This window comes from Rhincodon typus, chromosome 45 (genome assembly GCF_021869965.1).
Source record: "Rhincodon typus isolate 14 chromosome 45, sRhiTyp1.1, whole genome shotgun sequence".
NCBI classification, from domain to species: Eukaryota; Metazoa; Chordata; class Chondrichthyes; order Orectolobiformes; family Rhincodontidae; genus Rhincodon; species Rhincodon typus.
The window spans coordinates 10,053,879-10,073,301 of NC_063376.1; the positions used below are offsets into that span (position 1 = coordinate 10,053,879).

Genomic DNA, 19,423 nt, shown 5'->3' on the forward strand with positions numbered 1-19,423 from the left:
AGATGCGAAGGAGGGGAAAGCGTTTAAAAGAGATGTGTGGGACACGTTTTTCACACAAATGTGGGGGATGAGTGCCTGGAACGCACTGCCAGGAGATGTGGTGGAAGCAGACACAATCTAAGGTTTTGGAGTAGATTTGTAGCTCGGGTTGTGGGTATTGAGGTTGGCTCGCCAAGCTAGTTTGTTGTTCTTCACTGATGATGTTATCCAGCATAGTAACGAAACGTCTGCGGAACAACAAACCATCATCAGTGATGAACAACAAACCAGCTTGGCGAGCCAACCAACCTCAACACCCACAACCCGAGCTACAAATCTACTCATGATGTTACCCAGCACGGTAACGAAACGTCTGCGGAACAACAAACCAGCTCGGCAAGCCAACAACCTCAGCAGACACAATAGCAGCATTAATGAAACACCTGGACGAATATATGAGTGGGAAGGGAATAGAGGGATACGGATCCTGTAAATGAAGACAGTTTTAGTATGGAAGGGCAAAATGTGTCGGCGCAGGCTTGGAGGGCCGAAGGGCCTGTTCCTGTGCTGTATTGTTCTTTGTTCTACTATTGTCCATTGTTCCAGGTCAAAAATCACACAATACTAGGTTATAGTCCGAGATAGTAAGAACTGCTGAGGCTGGAGTCAGAGATAACACACTGTGTAGCTGGGGGTGCACAGCAGGCCAGGCAGCATCAGAGGAGCAGGAAAGTTGACGTTTCAGATCGGGACCCTTAGGTTCATTTGAAGATACTAGCTTTTGGACCTCTGCTCTTTCCTCAGGTATACTGTGGAAGAGGGGGTATACCGACACAGAATTTATAAGCAGAAAGATAACAACTCTAAAATTGGCCTGCTGACCGCCTCCCGTCGAATCTTTAATCAGTTAGGAAGGAGACGCGGGTTTCTATTGATTAACATACAAATCCCAGAAATTCTTTCAGGTGATTTCCCCGAGATAACTAAAGGTTTTATCAATGTATACAAGAGGCGACATCTCAGGTCAAGCAATACATTTCAGGTGTGAGGCCTTGTTTAGGATCTGTCTGTGTTTTAACCTGAAGCCATTAATGATGGTCTCAGCACAAACATTAACTGTTGACACAGCCAGTAACAATGGTCGCAAAAGCCCCAGGTATTGTCAACGTTGTTGGTCATGACCCCAATATTATTGCCTAAGGCAAGGTGACCCACCAGTCATCCCTTTCCAATGAGAACAGCCTATTATCAGGCTTAAACTGGGGAGAAGCTGCTACTTCCTCAAGAAGTCAAATTTCTGTTGTTGTTGTTGTTGTCTTCCATTAACAGGAGCGATCAATAGCCAGATGCCAGTACTTCGACTGTTTCCGGTCCGCCAACATTATTTCCGATCCTCGCACGGGTAGTTCCCGTTAAAGGGAGTCATTTCCGGCGTAGCTCGGATTTTTCCGGGCCCCGCTCGGATGTTTTCGGGCCTGCGCGGGTATTTTCGGACCCGCTCGGGTAACGCCGGCACTGCTCGGGTATTTCCGTCACCGCTCGGATTTTCCGGTCCCTCTCCGGTATTACGGGCCACGCTCGGCTATACCCGGCCCCGCTCGGGTATTCCTGGACCGCGCGAGTATTTTCGGCCCCTCTCGGATATTCCCTGCCCAGGCCCGGTGGCAGTGGGAGAACAGGTAAAGGTGATCAAGTACGGCTCCAGGAGCAGTTACAGTGACAGGGCCGGGCTCTGTCCTCTCTCAGGCGGCTCCGGCCTTCGCTAAACTCCGAGGATTTGCATTCCCCGCTCGGGGCCTCCAATGGTTAACATTGGTGCCAGCTGTGGCCTCAGGATTCCGGGAGTCTGCTGCATATGGTGTCCCCCAGCATTTCCATGGGGTTGGGGGGGGGCGGTGGGATTGCCAGTGGGGGTCAGGGCTAGCGGAGCGCCCGCTGCCAGCGGGGTTCAGGGCCAGCGGAGCGCCCGCTGCCAGCGGGGGTCACGGCCAGCGGGGGTCACGGCCAGCGGAGCGCCCGCTGCCAGCGGGGGTCAGGGCCAGCGGAGCGCCCGCTGCCACTGGGGGGCACCGCCCAGGGGGGCCACCGGCGCCGGAGGGGGTGGGGCTCACGGCCAGCAGAGCGCCCAGTGCCAGTGGGGAGGGGTCACGGCCAGCAGAGCGCCCAGGGCCAGTGCGGGGGGGAGATCACGGCCAGCGGAGCGCCCAGTGCCAGTGGAATGCTGGAACGGCCACTGAGTCCCAGACCCTGGAGCTCTCCCTGCTAGTGTTGTCCAAGCATCTCCCTGCAACCCCCCCCCCCGATTAGAGTCAATGCCAATGGTCTTCACTCCAACAGTGTACCAGAAGAGTCATTTCTGGTGGATCTTTATCCCAATGAGAGGCACAGCTGCTGAGACTCTCTGTCTATTGTACCCAGTACTCCAGTGCAAATCATGACAGTGTCCCAACCTCAACTCAGTGCAAGTGGGAACCCACTGTGTTCCAGTAATAATTGTTGTCAAGGAAAAGCTATTGACAACTAGAGGGAGCTTTATTCTGTATGTAACCTCACGCTGCACCTGTCCATGGAGTGCAAACACCAGGGGGACAGTGTCGAGAGAACATTACCTTTTTTTCAAATCAGTAGAGGAGGCTTTACTTTCAGTTCAAAAGAGTAGACAAAGCTTTATCCTGTATCTAACTCTATGCTGTGCATGTCCTGGGAGTGTTTGATGGGGACAGTGTTGTGGGAGCTTTAATTTCAGTTTTAAAAATTAGAGGAAGATTTACTCAGTACCGAACCCCTTGCTGTACCTTTTTGAGGAGTGTTTGGGGGGGTGGGGGGAAGTTACCTTCAGTTTAAATGTGTAAAGAAAGTTTTACTTTAGAGTGGAGGAAGCTTTATTCTGTATCTAACTGTCCCTGTAGAAGAAGCTTTACTTTTAGTTTAAAGAGTACATGTGGCTTCAACTCTACCTAACCTGTGCTGTAACTCTGCTGAGTGTTCAACGGGCAAAGTATTGAGTGGGGGCTTTATCTTCCATTTATATTTGGTTCAAAAGAATGGAGAAGGTTCTTACTTTCAGTTCAAGAGAGTAGACAGAGCATTATTCTGTATCTAACCCTATGCTGTCACTGTGCTCCGAGCGTTTGATAGGAACAGTGCAGAGGTACTTTTACTTTCCGTTTACTCTCAGTTTAAAAAAGTAGAAGAAGCTTTACTCTGTATCTAAACCTGTGCTGTTGCTGTCTCTCTCTTCAGTGATATATTGTGTGAAACCAGTTGACATGGCGATGAACAGTGATGTCCCTCATTTACTGTTTGGAGGCTCCTTTTCAGCGATTATCCCCCCTCACTCAGTTGATGTCAGGTAAGCAAGAAGTTTGTGATTAAAAAATACAATCTTGACTTCAGTGCAATTCCCTGTCAGTTAGCATTTTGCCATCAGAAAATGAGACTTTTTTCATACTAAGCATTTCTAACCTGTCCCACATTGCCCAGAGAGAGGTTAAAAGTCACCCACATTGTTATGGAGTCACAGAGTTTAGGCCAGACCAGGTTAGGAGTGCAGATTTCCTTCCCTAGGTGCACCAGATGAGTACTTGTGACAATTGACAGTGGTTACATGGGCATCATTGGATTTACTTTTTATTCTGGGTAGGGGTGAATGAGGAATGAGGAAGGTGAATTGGTACATTGCTATCCAGAGGCCCAAGCTAATGATCTAGGGGCACAAGTTCAGATCCCATCATGGCAGCTGGTGGAATTTAAATTCAACTAATAAATCTGGGATATGAAGCTGGTTTCAGTAATAGTGACCATTGATTGTTGTAAAACCCCAGTCTGATTCACTAATTCTGTTTAGGGAAGGAAATCCAACATCCTTACCTGATCTGGCCTACATGTGACTTGAGACCCACAACAATGTGGTTGACTCTTAACTGCCCTCTGAAAACAGCAAACTACTCCGTTTGAGGCTAGTTGGGGATGGGTAACGAATGTTGGCTTTGCCCAGTGACACTTACATCTCATGAACGAATGAAGAGAATACCAGGACAGGTAACCCCACTGTTTGTTTTGATTCTTCAATCCCTCACCGCTCATGTTCATTCAGAGAATGGAGAGGCAGAGGTGGTATCTGGGCGACAGGTTCACCACCACCCAGAAATCTACCTGCTGTGACAGGATTAACACTTGGTTACATGTGAAAATCAGAGACTGTGTAATTTCAGACATGTGACTTGCCTCCTGACTGGCCAAACTCTCTCCAGCATGAGCAAGCAACAAGATTAGGAACTTATTTGGTTGTTATTTATTAATTCACAACACATGGGCTTCCCTGGCAAGGCCAACATTTACTGTTAACCTTTATTGCCTGAAGTGATGAGGTTATCCAGTAAAGATTAACACTCCACTTGCCTGGATGGGTGCAACTCCAGCAACACTCAAGAGTTTGGCATCATCCAGGACAAAGCAGCCCGACTAATTGGCATGATGAAATAATTGCATGGAGGCCAGTATCCCATCACCAAGTCACCCTTTATTTATACATGCACAGTACATGGACTCTGACTAACCAGCTTACAGCTAGTCCCTAGAGTCCTGACAATCTCTGAGACTCCTGTTTAAATCTGTCAGCCAGGGCACCTTGATTGGACCAGGTTAACATCTTCAATCAGGAATCTTATACTCAATACCCAAAGCTCTGTAGACAGTACATTTCAAACCCAATGACCGTTTCCATCTAGAAGGACAAGGGTAGCAGATACATAGGAGCATTGCTACCAAGCCACACACCATCCTGACTGGAACACATTGTGTTACATTTTTATTTTGGTCTCTTTCTCTTCTCAAGCGAAATCCGTGAAATCCCTGATAACCAGGAAGTATTTGCTCACAGTGATACGGACCAGAGCATCATCATCGAGCTGTTAGAACACCAGAATCACGTTCCTGATCAGGAAGCAGCCAGGTTAGTGACTGCACCAGGAGGATGTGTACTAGCCTGCTGCAGAGAGAAGGGGGAGGGAGTGGGAAGCTGTGCACAGTGTGAGCTAGGAGAAGGATGAAAACCTATGGGACCAACAGCAACAAAATTGAAAGGGCAATCACGAGCCACAGTCTGGGAATAGCCAAAAAAAGGTGTGGTTTGTAACACGTCTATTTTAAAAAAGCAATTTTAATTCTTATGGGCTGGGAGACAAACGGTCCATGGCTCTTGCCGAATCAGGATTGGCTGGGATTCTGCCATGTTTGATTGGGGATTGGTTGGATTTCTCTCTTGTTTGATGGGATTGGCTGGGATTCTCCCTTGCTGCACTAGCTATACAAATACAGGTTGTTGCTTGAGATTCAGTGCTACTTTGTGTTGTCAGGTACCATTTTGCTGACATTGCAAACAGTAATGATGCGACCGTCATGGACAGCACAAAGATTCTGAGTGTGGAGCCTGTCAGCAGTGACCAGATTACACTACAAGATCCCAGCAGCGCCTGGCTCCTCTCCGGGAGGCAGCAGGTGGCTAAATTCAATGAGCAGGTCTGTGGCCGGTGGACAGTCCGCCAAGGTCCGTGCGCCAGCAGGAGATATTAGAGATGGGTAACTAAGTGTTCAGACAAAGAGGGAAGTTTAAAAGGGAGTTGCTGTGGCGGGGGTTGCAGTGGGTGTGCAGGCAGCTGAACATCCGGCTGCAAAAGGTAGAGTCATTAAAACTGTGTAAGTGCAAAAAACTGTGATTGAAGGAGGTCAGAGAGTGTGGGGTCGGAGATTGCACCAATCAGGTGAAGGTTGTAGGAGATGGGGTGGCAACCAGGGATTGAAAGATGAGGATGAACGTTCTTGAACAGACTTTGCCGAAGGGGAGTATAGGTCAATGTATGAATAGGGGGGTCAGTGGGACTTGATTAGGTTAGCATGTGGGACAGCAGAGTTTGGGATGATCTCTGAGATTGGGAGAGCATTGTAACACTGAAATCAGTAAGTACAGCTAACAGTTGCAGCTGCAGAGATCATCAGCCTAGTGTGTGAACAATGTGATTTGTCTGTTTTATCTTATTCTACTTTTGTCCATTTTTTGTTACAGGCTAGAAATACTGTGACAATTCACCTGGCACTGTTCAGACTCCCACAGTACTCCACTGATATCCTCATCACATTTAATGATCCGACAATAATCAGGTACTTGATCACTAACTAGCTTGGAATGAGAAAGACTGAGGAAGTAATGGAATTTTTTTTTGCCCAGAAACCTGCAAAAGTTTCTTTTTCAAGTACCTGTATTTCTTCTTCTTTCAAAAGTTCCTATTGTACCTGCTTCTGCTGCTCTTTTGAGATTAGTACACCATGCCGAAGCTTTTAAAAAGTTCTCAGACTGGCAGATGTATTGCAGTGCAGAAGGAGGCCATTCTGCTCTCTGAATATGCATCGTGACTTAGTGCTCCCTCCCTTTTTCCATGACCCTGTACGTTGTTTCCATTGAAATGATCATCTAATGCCCTCTTAAATACCTCTGCTGAATCTGCCTCGAGTAGTTTCTGGTGGTGCTGGGCCCTTGTGTTCGCAATTCTTTTACGTGCAGGAATAGTTTCCCCCTAGTTGCTCCACACACCCCTCACGATTTTGAAAACCTCAATCAGCTCTCCTCTTGGACTCCTTCTGGCCAAGGAGCAAAGTCCCAAATTCTCCAATCATACCTGTCTGTCAAAGAAGTGCCGCATTCCTGGATCTATTCTTGTAAACCTGTCTCTCTCTCTCTCTCTCTCTCGGTCTGTCTCGTGCACTCGCGCTCTCTCCAACGCATTCACATCATTCCTATGATGCGGCACCCACAAACAGTACACAATGCTGCAGCTGAGGTCTCCATGTGTCTTGTTCAGCATCACCTCTTATTTGTTGTGCTCCATGCTCCTATTAATAAAGCTTTCTCCACCTGTCTTGTCACCTTTAATAATGCAAATTTAAACCTGGCTCGCTCTGCTCTGCACCCTGTATAGAATAATACCCTTTCAGTATTCTTCCAACCAAAATGTATCACCTCACACCTCACTACAAGATTTGTATCATCCAAAACTTTAAAGTTGTCTCCAGCACACCATGATTGAGATCATTAATACATTTCAGGAAAGCAAATGCTCCAATGCCCACCTCTGGAGTACTACATCACAGACCGTCCTCCTCAATATCCAGTTACCATTACTATCTGTTTGCTTTCACTCAGCCAATTTTCTGTTCATGTTACTAATGTCCCTGTTATTCCATGACCTATAGCTTTCCTCCAGTCTGGTGTGTGGTGCTATATCAAACGTACATAGGGAATCCATGTACACCAATAGTGTTACTGTCATCAGCCGTCTTTGTTACCTCTTCTTCTGAAAACTCCAGCAAATTAATCAAACACTCGTTTCCTTCCGTAATCCCTGTCAACTCCCCTTAACTAGTTCATGCTTTTCAATTTGACCATTAACTCTATCTGGAATTATTGTTTCTAAAAGATTCCCCATTGGTGAAATGAAACTGGCTGATCTGTAATTTCTGGGCTTATCTTTCCAATTTCTTTTGAACAAGGGCATAATGTTAGTGATTCTTCAGTCTTCTGCTACTCCCCTGAGTCTAGAGAAGACTGAGAGATTACGGTTGCACTTCTTTTCCTTTCTCAGTTCCTTAATATTGAGTGCATCTCATCTGGTCCCTTGTCAACTTTATATAACAGTGTATCTAATCTCACTCTTCCAGTGTCTGAATTTCCTCTTCTTGTCCATTGTAGTCTGGGCAGCTTGGTAAAGACAGATGTGAAGTGTTCATTTAATACCTCAGTCACATACCAAGTTCCTACAACTGTTCCACACAAATAATCTATATACCCGTATGTAGATCTGAATTTAAACAACTATTGAATATTAAATACAAACAAATTTATGTTTTGCTAAAGAGATTAATGTTCAATTTTATGCATCAAACTCTCAGCTTCTGTTCAAGCCACACACTATCTCCCCTCTGCTTCTTATGTCATTTCCGTGACTTCACCAATTACAGGGAAGGAAGGTGCTTTGGTCTCTCCTCCCAACCAGAGTGCTTCAGAAGCCCTCCATCGAAACACTAGTTTTATTTACTTGTTTCTGAAGTTATTTCAGGGTTTTGACTTACACAAACACTTGTAACCTTAGTTCAACACTTTGATCATTCTTTGCGTGAAGAATTTCCTTATCTCTGTCCGAAACTCACTCTTCAAGCAGTCTGAATCCACTAACTCCTTATTCCATTGCTGAACTTAATTTAAAAATAAAAATCCGGTCCTACTGCATTCCCTCAACTGTTTTATAAAACTCCTTTAAGATCTGCTTTGGGTGTCCCCTCTTGGAGCTTAAAGAAACTCTCATTTCTCCTGTTACTCCTTCTCGTATAAGACTTGTGGCTTTTTCCCTGCCTTGTCCAAGATACCATTCTTCAGATTGGAGGAAATTACATGGAAAAAAAGAACAGTTTTCATTTAATTTTATCTGTCCTCATTCCAGAGGTCACCAGATATAATATTAATGGAGCTAATGATTAATCAAGTGATCCTTCTCTTTTTGATTTAATCTAAAACTTAGAGATATGAGGTGAAGGAAGTCCTCCCAGAAGAGGATAACTTTAAGAGCCAGAATTCCAAAATCAGCACTTCTGCCTGAACACCTTCTCCACTCACCGCACGTCAGGTCTGAAATTGCACCAATATCACACAAAAATATAGTCCGGCCCTTCAGGCAGAATTGGAAGATCCCAGTAGTCTACTTGAAGAAGGGGAAGTTGGGGAGGATGGAGTTGGAATCTGTTCCAGGTTCTCGCCCGACAACCTTCCTTTCACCAAAAAGCAGACAAACTGACCATTTGGCTAAGTGCTGTATTTGGGATCTTCCCATGCACAAAATGGATGTGGAATAGCTGAGAGCCCAGTACATTTGGTTGTGCCAACTCCATGAGGAAAGGTTGAACAGCTTGGGACTGTACCGGTTGGAGCTTAGAAGAATGAGAGGTGATCCTGTTGAAACATAAGATTCTGACATGGGCAGGGTGGGTGCTGAAAGGATGTTGTCCCTGGTGGGAGAGAATGGAGCTGGAGGACGCAGTTTAAAAATAAGGCATCTCCCATTTAAGATGGGGGTGGGGTGGGGTGGGGAGGTGTGCTGCAGTGGGTGGTGAACAGGAATTTATTCTTTCAAAAGGTCATTGAGTCATAGAAGACTACAGCATGGAAACAGGCCAGTCGGCCCAACTTGCCCATACTGTCTAATTTTCACAATTGAAGTAGTCCCATTTACCCGCGTTTGATTCCTATCTCTCCATACCTATCTCATCCATGTACCTGTCTAAATGTTTCTTAAATGACACTGTTGTACTTGCTACCACTACTAGCTCTGGCAACCTGTTCCATACCCTCCCCCTCCCTCTGTGTGAAAAAATTACCCCTCTAGACTCTTTTGTCATTAGTATTTGGAATTTTTCTTCCCCCCCGCCCCCCACAACCCCACCGCCTCAGAGAACAATGGAGTTTGGGTCATTGAGTATATTCATGGCCGGGTTAGGCAGGTTGTTGATCAATGAGTGAATCAAAGGATATGGAGGGATTTAGAAACCAGGGGTAGACCATTCGACCTTCCAACCCTGCTCCACCATTAAATGTGGTCATGGTTTATCCTCTATCTCAAGATCATGTTACTGCACTCTCTAATCCTTTGATGCAATTGAAATCTAAAAATGTATCTGTTTCTTTCTTGAATATATTCAGTGACTTGACCTACACTGCCTTTCATGGTAGAGAATTCCACAGCTTCGTCACCCTTTGAGTGAAGAAATGTTTCTTCATCTCAGTCCTGAATGATCTATCCTGAATCCTGAGACAATGTCCCCTGGTTCTAGACTCCCCAACCATGGGAGACATCCTCACTGCATCATCCCTTCAAAGCTGTTAGAAATGTATACATTTTAATTGGATCCCCTTTCTCATTCTTCTAAACTCTAGAAAATACAGGCCCAGCTGAACCGGTCTCTCCTTGTAGGACAGTCGTGCCATCCCCAGTATCAGCTTAGTGAGTATTCACTGCCCTCCTTCTCTGGCAAGAATAACCTCCCTTAGGTAGGGAGACCAAAACTGTACACAATACGCCAAGTGAGGTCTCACCAAGGCTCTGTATGGCTCCAATAAGGCGTCCGTATTTCTGAACTCCAATCTCCTTGCAATAATGGCCAAGATACCATTTGCCTTTTTCATTACTTGTTGTATCTGTACTTTCATTGACTGATGTACAAGAACACCCTTTGTACAGTCACGTTTCCCAATATATCACCACTTAAATAATATTCTTTTCTATTTTTCACACCAAAGTGTATAACTTCACATTTAGCTGCATTGTATTGCATCTGCCACGTGTTCCCCCATTTGCTGGTCTTGTCTGCGTCAGTTTGAGCCTCTTTAAATTCTGTTCACAATTCACAGTCCCAACTAGTTTTGTGTTGTCATCAAACTTGGGAATGTTGCATTTGGTTCTTTCCAGGTCATTCATATATATCATGTGTAACTGGGGCCCAAGCACTGACCCCTGCAGGACCCTACCAGATACTGCCTACCACTCAGAAAAAAGATCGATTTATTCCAACAGTCTGTGCCAATATATTACCCCTTATTGTGTGTACTTTAACTTTTCCCACGAAAACCGTATGAAGGACATTATCAAAATGCTTCTGAAAATCCAAATCCACTGGTTCGCCCTTATCTATTCTACAAGTTAAGTATGATTTGCCTTTCATGGCAGAAAGGAAGGTGGAGTCTAAGGTTTTGGAGTAGATTTGTAGCTCAGGTTGGTTGGCTCACTGAGCTGGTTCGTTGTTCCGCAGACATTTCATTACCCTGCTGGGTAACATCATCAGTGCAGCCTCCGATGAAGTGTCAGTGTGTTTTCCCGCCTGGAAGGTGGAATTGTGGCCATGTGAGATTGACCATGATCTCATTGAATGGCAGGGCAAGCCTAAGGGGCTGAATGGCCTTTTCCTAATTCAGATGTTGCTATATTCTAAAGTTTTAAAGCTATCCTGATGTGTCCAAGCTCTTGGGTGTTTGTGGCAATTCTTGGGACAGTTATTTTCTTTAACTGTGGCTCTCTTTTTTTTTTCCCTTTTTCTCTGTCCCAACACTAGTCCTTTTAGCAGCAGTGTGGGTGGGAGCTCTGTGCAGTCAGGAGGGACGTCTGCCAGTGCTGCGCCACACTGGACCCTGGAGCAGTTCCGCGCCACCGTGCAGTCCTTCCAGCTCCTGGATCCGACCATCTTCTCCTGAACACCTGTGCTTTGTGGTCAGACATTGCACTGTGGAGACGGTGAGAGTCTCGGTCTTCTTCCGCTTGTGCACGGCGCCCAGACTGTGACAAACGCTATTGTGGACGAGTACACAGGTGGATTTTGCAATCATGGAAGGGAGCTTTCGTTGAACAAGGATGAGGTATCCATGCTGCTAGATAATACAGACTTGCGTAGGAATAAGAGGAGACCATTCAGCCCCTTGAGCCTGTTCCACCATTCATTGAAATTCATGGCTGATCTGTGATCTAACTCCTCATACCTTTGCCGGATATTCCTTTCTACCTTTGGTCATCAAAAGGAAAATCTCAGATTTAAAATCAACAATTGATCATGCATCAATGATGTTTGTGGAGGAGAGTTCCAAATTTCCATGACCTTCACTTGGTCAAAGTGATTGCTTCTGACACTCCTGAAAGGTCTTCATTTTCATTCTCTGCCTTAGAATCTTGGATTTTCCAACCACTCAAAGCAATTTCTGTCTCTCTCCACTATACTTGCTTCCTTCAATATCTTTAAAAACTTTGATTAAGCCACCCTTTAATCTTCTAAATTCCATGAAATTTTGTAATATTGTTATAAAAACATAATTAGGGCAGTGAAGTGTGAAGCCATGTTTGCAAGGCTGTCTACCTGCATTAAAATATTTCACTCTGTTTAATCCCTTAGTAATACTTCCCTTGTCCAATTTTAATTGTCCAAGGTAAACAGAAAGGGGGAAGGGACCCATCTAAGGAAGGGTCACTGGACCTGAAACGTTAATTCTGAATTCGCTTTAGGGATGCTGCCAGACCTGCTGGGCTTTTCCAGCAACTTCTGTTTTTGTAAACAGTAAGGGTTCTGATTCCACCCTGCTCCAACCGTCCCTGTAGGCTAGTGTTTTTACAAATCATAGAATAATAGAATCCCTACAGTGTGGAAACAGGCCATTCAGCCCAACCCGCCCCTCCGAACAGCATCCTACCCAGATTCATTCCCCTACCCCTGCATTTCCCATGTCTAACCCACCTAACCTAAACATCCCTGGGCACAATGGGCAATTTAGCATGGCTAATCCACCTAGCCTGCACATCTTTGGACTGTGGGAGGAAACCGGAGGAAACCCATGCAGACACAGGGAGTATGTGCAAATCCCACACAGACAGTCACCCGAGGGTGGAATCGAACCCAGGTCCCTGGCACTGTGAGGCAGCAGTGCTAACCACTTGCCACCCCCTGGCCAAATCCTGGCAGTTTCCCAATCACTTCAATACCCCCACCCTGTTGCTCCTTTCTCCTTCTCCCTGTGCCCTTGCTCATGCTGTGGCTGCCTTCTCGTTCCTTGTCCGTCCACCACTTGTGTGGCTGTGTCTTGCTGGCAGGCTCTTTGTTAATGGGGAGAATCACCATCACTGGCAGCTGTGCCCTCACCCAGGAGCCTGTCCATCTCAAGCTGTTCTGAAAGTTGTGTTCCATCTAGATACCCTCCCAAACTGGGCTGTTAATTGGGTTGTGTGTGTCTGTATGTCTCTGTGTGTGTGTGTGTGTGTGTGTGTGCGCATGCGTAGAGAGACAGTGTGGAGGGGGGTGCCTCTTCCGCACTGGAATGCTTCGCCAACCATCTCAATCCAGCCCTTTCTCCCAGCAACCATTCTACCAGCTGACAGCTGGATATCTCGTGGGTGTGATCGCCATCTTCCTTTTGTGGCGCTGACGTGCTAGGACCTCATTAGCTCAGTGCCACACTGGGTGAAATTAATGGCTATCCCGAATGTGCCAGACCACAGCTCCTGTTATTCACCTAACCTGCCCAGGAGTAAACTACTGGCTGTGTGCGCAGTGGAACTTGGTGATGCAGCTACAACCATCAGCCTGATCACAGAAGGAATCTCCAGGAGCTGGATGTCAGTGAAATATTCATTTATATAGTGACTTTCACCAGCTCAGATGGCTCTGACGCAATGTACAACCAATGGCATAGTTCGTCTAAAGTGTAGTCACAGATGCAGGAAACACAGCAGCCAAATTACACACAGGAAGCTCTCACAATCAGCAGTGTGTTTTGTGACTGGATAATCCACTGGCTGTGAGATAATAACCAGGACACCTGGGGGAGGATTCCCTGGCTTTTCTTGGAAGTAAGGGCCATGGGATGTTTCATATCTCCCAGTGGTGGCCAGTTGGCTGGATGAAAGCAGGCTGTAGTTTGATGACCTGTCAAAATTAGGCAGCCTGAAATCAGCCCAGCTCTCATGAAGTGAACTGTGTATGGGCAGTTTCTAGACACTGATGTCTCTGCTACCTAGTGAGTTTTAGCTGGATGGCTGAATGGTTTGAAATTTCATATTTCTGTTTCAAATCTGGATTCTTCGGTGGGTTGTTGTAAAGGCCTGAGTTATTTGAAATGTAGTATATACTTTTCCTTCATGGGTTATGTGTGTTAATAACTTAATAAGCTATTTCAGAGCACCTGGCAATTAAAATGATTTGTTACTTCACTGACCAGAGATGGTGTTAAACCGTAGAGCAGCCATGGTGGCATTAGATACCGGGGCAGCTGGTAGGTACTGAATGACTTCCTCCTGTTCCAATGAAAGGTCCCTCCCCACTCTGCATTGTCAGTTGTATTTTTAATCTGTGGTGCTGGAAGAGGGTGTGAAACTAGTTTCCGTGACCGTGTGAGAGAGGGAAATTTCCACCATGTTTCCTGTTATTCCAAAAGCAGGCAGAGGCCTCTCATTGGAAAATGTACCTCCCAAATTGTTGTTTTCCCTTCTTCCTACCTGAATTGTTTAGATGTCATTTAAGTCTTGGTGGGTCATGAATGCGTCGCGGGGGCTGAAGGTTGTGGGTTCAAGTCCCCTTTCTAAGGAGGCTTGAGCCTCTATGCCAACACTCCCTCTGCATTGCAGGAGGGCTGGGAGGTATGCCATCTGGGGACAGGAGGGATGTTTTAGAAAAAAAAACACGCACGTCCAAAGCCACCGTCTCCAAAAAAGGCAGAGTCCCAACTTCCCTCCACCCCCAAACGGAGCTGACCAACTGGTCACATTATCCCAGTGCTGTTTGTGGGATCTTGCTGTGCTGTGTCTGCCTGTAGAGCAGTGGAAGTGATTGCATTTCAGAAGTAATTGATTGGTTGTCTGGGGTCTGTCGGGCATTGCGAGGACGTGAAAGGCTCTATCTAACTGCAAGCTCTGTACCTGAAGTGCACAGAGCAACCAGTCACTTGTGAAATTGAGGGTATTCCTTCAATAAAAGTGCCAGCACATCAGCACCTGTGCTGCATTTAAAAAGTTCTTTCATGGGAGTTGAGTACAAGGCCAGCACTTACTGTCAGTCCCTAATTCTCCTTGAACCAAGTGCCCGGCCATTTCGGAGGGCAGTTGTGGGTCTAGAGTTTAGTGTAGGCCCAGACCAGTTAACGACGGCAGACTTCCTTCCCTGAAGTACATAAGTGAACCAGTTGGGTTTTTACAACAGTTAATGATAGTTTCATGGTCACCATCACCAATTCTAGATTTATTCACTGAGTTTAAATCCAGGGGATTTGAACCCGTGTCCACAGAGCGTTAGTCCCAGCCCTTGGATGCCTAGTCCACTGACGTCACAACACTATCGTCTTCTTTATGGTCTTCTTGGAGCAGCTTCTGTTTCACATCAGTAGACCATAAGATATCAGACAGAGTAGGCCATTCAGCCCAGCGAGTCGGTTCTGTCCAATGTACTCCTCTCCCATGAAAGAATTTTTTAAAATGTAGAACAGATGCGGATATGGTGGCACATCGTTCCCACTTTTATTGAAAGAGTACCTGCGTTTTCAAAAGTGACTTGATGCACTGTGTACTTCAGATACAGAGCCTGAATTTAGATAGAGCCTTTCACACCCTCGCAATGTCATTCAGTGAAATCATGGCTGATCTGGTAATCCTCAACTCCTCTTTCCTGCCATTTCCCCATAACCCTTGATTCCCCGACTGATTAAAAATCTGTCTCAGCTTTGAATATACTGAATGATCCAGCCTCAACAGCCCTCAGCAGTGAAGAATTTTACAGATTCTCTGCCCTCTAAGAGAAGAAATTCCTCCTCATCTCTGTCTTTAATATCCTACCCCTTACCCTGGTGAGATGATGCCTTCTGGTCCTGAACTCTGCCACAGAGGGAAACAGCCTTTCCACATCTACCCCCTCAAGTCCCTTAAGAATCTTGTACGTGTCAATAAGATCCCTTCTCATTCTTCTAAACTCCACTGACTACAGGCCCAATCTACTCAACCCCTTCTCCCAAGACATATCCTTCATACCCAGGATCAACCTAGTGAACCTTTTCTGGACCGTCTCCAATGCCAGTGTATATTTCCTTGGATAAAGTGCCCAAAATTATTCACAGTATTCCAGCTGTGCTCTGACTCGTGCTGTGTACGGTTTTAGCAAAACTTCCCTACTTTCATGCTCTGTTGACTTTGAAATAAAGGCTAACATTTCATTTGTCTTCCCATTATCCACTGAACTTGGATGCTGGCTTTTTGAGATTCATGGAAGAGGACTCCAAGTCCCCTCTGCTGTAGTTTTCTGCAGTCATTTAAAAAAAAATTCAGCTTCTCCATTCTTTCTGCCAAAGTGCATAACCTCACTTTTCCTCCCACATTATATTTCATGTGTCAAGTTTCTGCCCACTAATTTAACCTGTCCAAAGGTCGTTGCAGACACCTTGTATCATCATCATCACTTGGCTCCCACCTACTTTTATTTGCCAGTCGTATATTCACTTCCTCACCCAGGAAATAAATATATGTTGTGAATGATGGTAACTCCAGCACTGAATCCTGTGACACTCCAGTAGTTGCAGGTTGCCATCACCAGTCACATCACCTCAACAACACACAAAACCGCACAGCCTTGGAGACCTGGTGCTCTCTGCTCCTGATCTGTTCAGAGCCACACCAACTTGTTCTAAGGGACCAGCCTCCCCCCACCCCCCAACCCTGCCAATCGATCTGGGGCTGCAGGTGGAGGGGAGAGAATTTGGCAAGTTTTTTTTTGCGCAAGGAGGTCAAACATTGGACATGCTCCTCCCCCCCCCCCCCAGAAGACCGTCCCATCTTCCCCCACCTCAAGACCATCCCCTCCCAAAACACAGGAAATGCTGACGTAAGGGAATAATTTTAAGTCCCACGTTGAGTACTTATTGGTAAATGAGGAAATAAAGGGATGCAGAGCCAAGAGGATGAAGTTAAGATACGGTTCAATTGGAAGATGATTTTTGTTTTAAAAAAATGTACTTTGTGGGTTGGGAGTATTGTAAAAGAGGTGCAAGAATTAGGGTATGGGGGAATCAAACCGACTGGTCACAGTGCAGAATTTTAAGAGGAGTAAACCTCCTGTAAGTGTATCAGGGCAGGTTAATGATGCAGGTTATGAAATGTGCAATTTAACTCCGGGCTCTGACCTTAATGCCTTTAAAGGTGGTTGCTATGGCAGCCCAACTGCTCCTGCTGCCTTTCTGCTGAGCATTGAATTCCCACACGGCTTTCTGTTTCACAACCAGGGATAAACTTCCTGAATTTGTTGTATGTAACAAATACAAGTTGGAAGTGATGACTACGGGTAAAAGAGAGCATCCCGGTGAGCTTAGCTTAAGCCCAGATCCTGGTCTCTCACTCCCCAATTGGATGATGATGTTAAAAGAGAAAAAAAGTTGTTGTTTATTTGTTGAAGAATACATTCATTTGTAGAAAGTTGAACAAATTGTTTTTGATAGCTTTTGCCAACCATCCAGTTAAAAGAGCAATATGGCAATGGACTCCTGACAATTTTAATAATGACAGAAAAATGAATCACACATTTTGGAGACCAGTTTTAATTTATTCCTTAACACCAGGTTTCAGTTTGCATCGCACAACACAGGAACAGGAGTTGACTATTCAGCCCATTGAACCTGCTCAGCCATTCAATATGGTCATGACTAATCAATCACTTCGATCCTTTGTATTCACCTGATCCACATGACCCTGTCCACCATTGGGAATAAGAAATCTATCAATCTCTATCTTAATATACTCAAAGATTGAGCTTCCCGGCCCTCTGTGGTAGAGAATTCCTAAGGGGCACAACCCTCTGCATAAATAAAATTTCTTCTCATTTCAAACCTAACTGTCATCCCCCTTGTTTTTAAATGGTGCTCTTAGTTCTAAATATCCCAATGAGGGGAAACCTCCTACCCTGTTATCCCTTTTAAGTATGTTGTGGCTTTTGATGAAATCATGCTTCATTCTTCAAAAATGTAGAGAATCCAGGCTCAGTTTGCCCAATCTGTCTTCATAAAATAATCCCACCATTCCAGGAACAAGTCTGGTGAATTTTCATTGCACTCCCTCTAAGGCAATAATATCAGTCCTGAGTTAAGAATACCCAAACGACACACACACAACTCCAGATGCAGTTTAATTCAGAATGTCTGACTCATTGCAAGTGATAAAGTCACCGACTGATTCACTGACATCGTCTTGGTGTATGTGTGGGTGGTGCTTCTCTGAACCCCTTCTCCCTGGCTCCAGCACAGACTAACACAGCCCTTTAGATAGCCCTGAATTCCATGTTGTAGGAGCGACCTTTCAATGGGTAATAAATTTTAGGAGTTCACGCACGTGGTAATTTATTCAAGCATCTGCCAATCCAATGCAGGCAGAGGCCAAAGATCATCCTGAATCTGGCCTTGATGTGAGAGTCCAATTACCCCCTTAATCTTCGGTTCAGATCGGAAGAAAAGTCAATGACGCTCTAATTTCAAATACAAGTAAATTGCCTTTTATACATTTTCTTCTAACTTTAACATGGTGGCACATACTCCCTCCCGCTATATGCTATTGGTTAATTAGTGCTAGGTTGTCCAACTGTGATTGGGCTTTTGGTATATCACTCTATGTTAGTTCTCACTCAGAGATAGTAAGAACTGCCAATGCTGGAGTCTGAGATAACAAGGTGTAGAGCTGGATGAACACAGCAGGCCAGGCAGCATCAGAGGAGTGGGAAAGCTGATGTTTTGTGTCGGGACCCTTCCTCAGGGTCCCGACCCAAAACGTCAACTTTCCTGCTCCTCTGATGCTGCCTGGCCTGCTGTATTCCTCCAGCTCCACACTGTGTTGACTCTGTTAGTAATTGCTAATTGCTGTGATCTGATTGGGCCCTTTTGGTGTGTGAGGAGTTGACATCTCTATGATTACAGTAACCTTTTATCTCTCAACTATGACATCTGTGTTTGGTTATTCTTCTAGCCGCTGTCCTTGCTATGAGATAAGGGAGGCCCCTTGTAATTAGTTTTTTTAAACCTTTCTTTCTAATGTTTTTGGTGATTTTATATTTTGGAAAATACATCTAGGATTATCTTGAAGAACCTTAATTGAAACCTACTTGTCGTATTATAACTGATTGATTAGAGAAATTTTAAGAGAAACGACTGGTGGGAAACGTTTTTAATGGGCAAAGAATGTCGCATATCCAATCTTAGTGAGAAAACGGGCAGTCAGTGTTACATGTGCTGAGACTACTTTAAGCAAGCGCATCCCACACTTTATAATTTCTGTTAAACATGTACTGCAAAGCTTGTTGGGGCTTTCGTTGGCCATTTTATGCTGTTCTATCATGGACAGTCCCAACACCTATTGATGGAAGTTCTCAAAAAGGCCATAATTTGAAGAGTGCCGATATATTGGAGAATTGGAATCTAAGAGAAAGGAGGAGGAGAGGTGACGGAGGGATTTGAAAACAAGGGATGAGAATTTTTAAGTCGCAATATTGCTCAAGCAGGAGCCAAAGTAGATGAGTGGGGATCGGGGAATTTATTGCCTATCCCTAGTTGGCCTGAAGAAGCTGGTGGTGAGCTGTCTTATTGAACTGCTGCTATAAGAACACCTGTAATGCTGTCAGGATATTTTGAGAGGATGTGAAGGGGTAGGGGAGAGCACTGTTGGAAGTGGGTGGGAGCTTCAATTAAGGACAACAAACCTCCATTCAAGACCATTGAGGGCTACGCATCTAGCAGCGCAGTCTCTCTGAAACCATGCCCCGCACCCTATCGGTGCAATCTCCTTCTGATGCCCCCTCCTCCTCCGTCAGCGCAGTCTCCTTCCGGCTCCCACCCTCCTCCGTCAGCGCA

At 45.4% G+C, this 19,423-nt stretch overlaps 1 protein-coding gene and 1 long non-coding RNA gene across 3 annotated transcripts; one reads left to right on the forward strand and one right to left on the reverse strand.

The window, feature by feature from the left end:
• The first annotated feature begins 1,417 nt into the window (after positions 1–1,417).
• rangrf (RAN guanine nucleotide release factor) lies at positions 1,418–18,667 on the forward strand. Of its 2 annotated transcripts, none has more exons than XM_048620089.1 (6): positions 1,418–1,658; positions 3,223–3,331; positions 4,817–4,933; positions 5,337–5,499; positions 6,044–6,138; positions 11,131–18,667. In XM_048620089.1, the coding sequence occupies exons 2-6, from the start codon at positions 3,249–3,251 to the stop codon at positions 11,267–11,269; spliced, it is 597 nt and encodes a 198-aa protein (XP_048476046.1). In that variant the 5' UTR covers positions 1,418–1,658; positions 3,223–3,248; the 3' UTR covers positions 11,270–18,667. The 2 variants fall into 2 exon arrangements, with proteins under 2 accessions (XP_048476046.1, XP_048476047.1); XM_048620090.1 differs by lacking the exon at positions 1,418–1,658 and adding an exon at positions 3,016–3,130.
• Positions 17,113–19,397, reverse strand: LOC125487806. The gene is made up of 2 exons (XR_007266106.1): positions 18,416–19,397; positions 17,113–18,257 (listed from the first exon to the last, which is right to left on the reverse strand). It is a non-coding gene; the product is annotated as an uncharacterized LOC125487806 (long non-coding RNA).
• Between the last annotated feature and the right edge of the window lie 26 nt (positions 19,398–19,423).

Coding starts and splice junctions, on each gene's coding strand:
- rangrf (XM_048620089.1), top strand. CDS start 3,249: ATGGCGATGAACAGTGATGTCCCTCATTTACTGTTTGGAGGCTCCTTT. Junction 4,934..5,336: donor CCTGATCAGGAAGCAGCCAG/GTTAGTGACTGC, acceptor TTGTGTTGTCAG/GTACCATTTTGCTGACATTG. Junction 6,139..11,130: donor AATGATCCGACAATAATCAG/GTACTTGATCAC, acceptor TCCCAACACTAG/TCCTTTTAGCAGCAGTGTGG.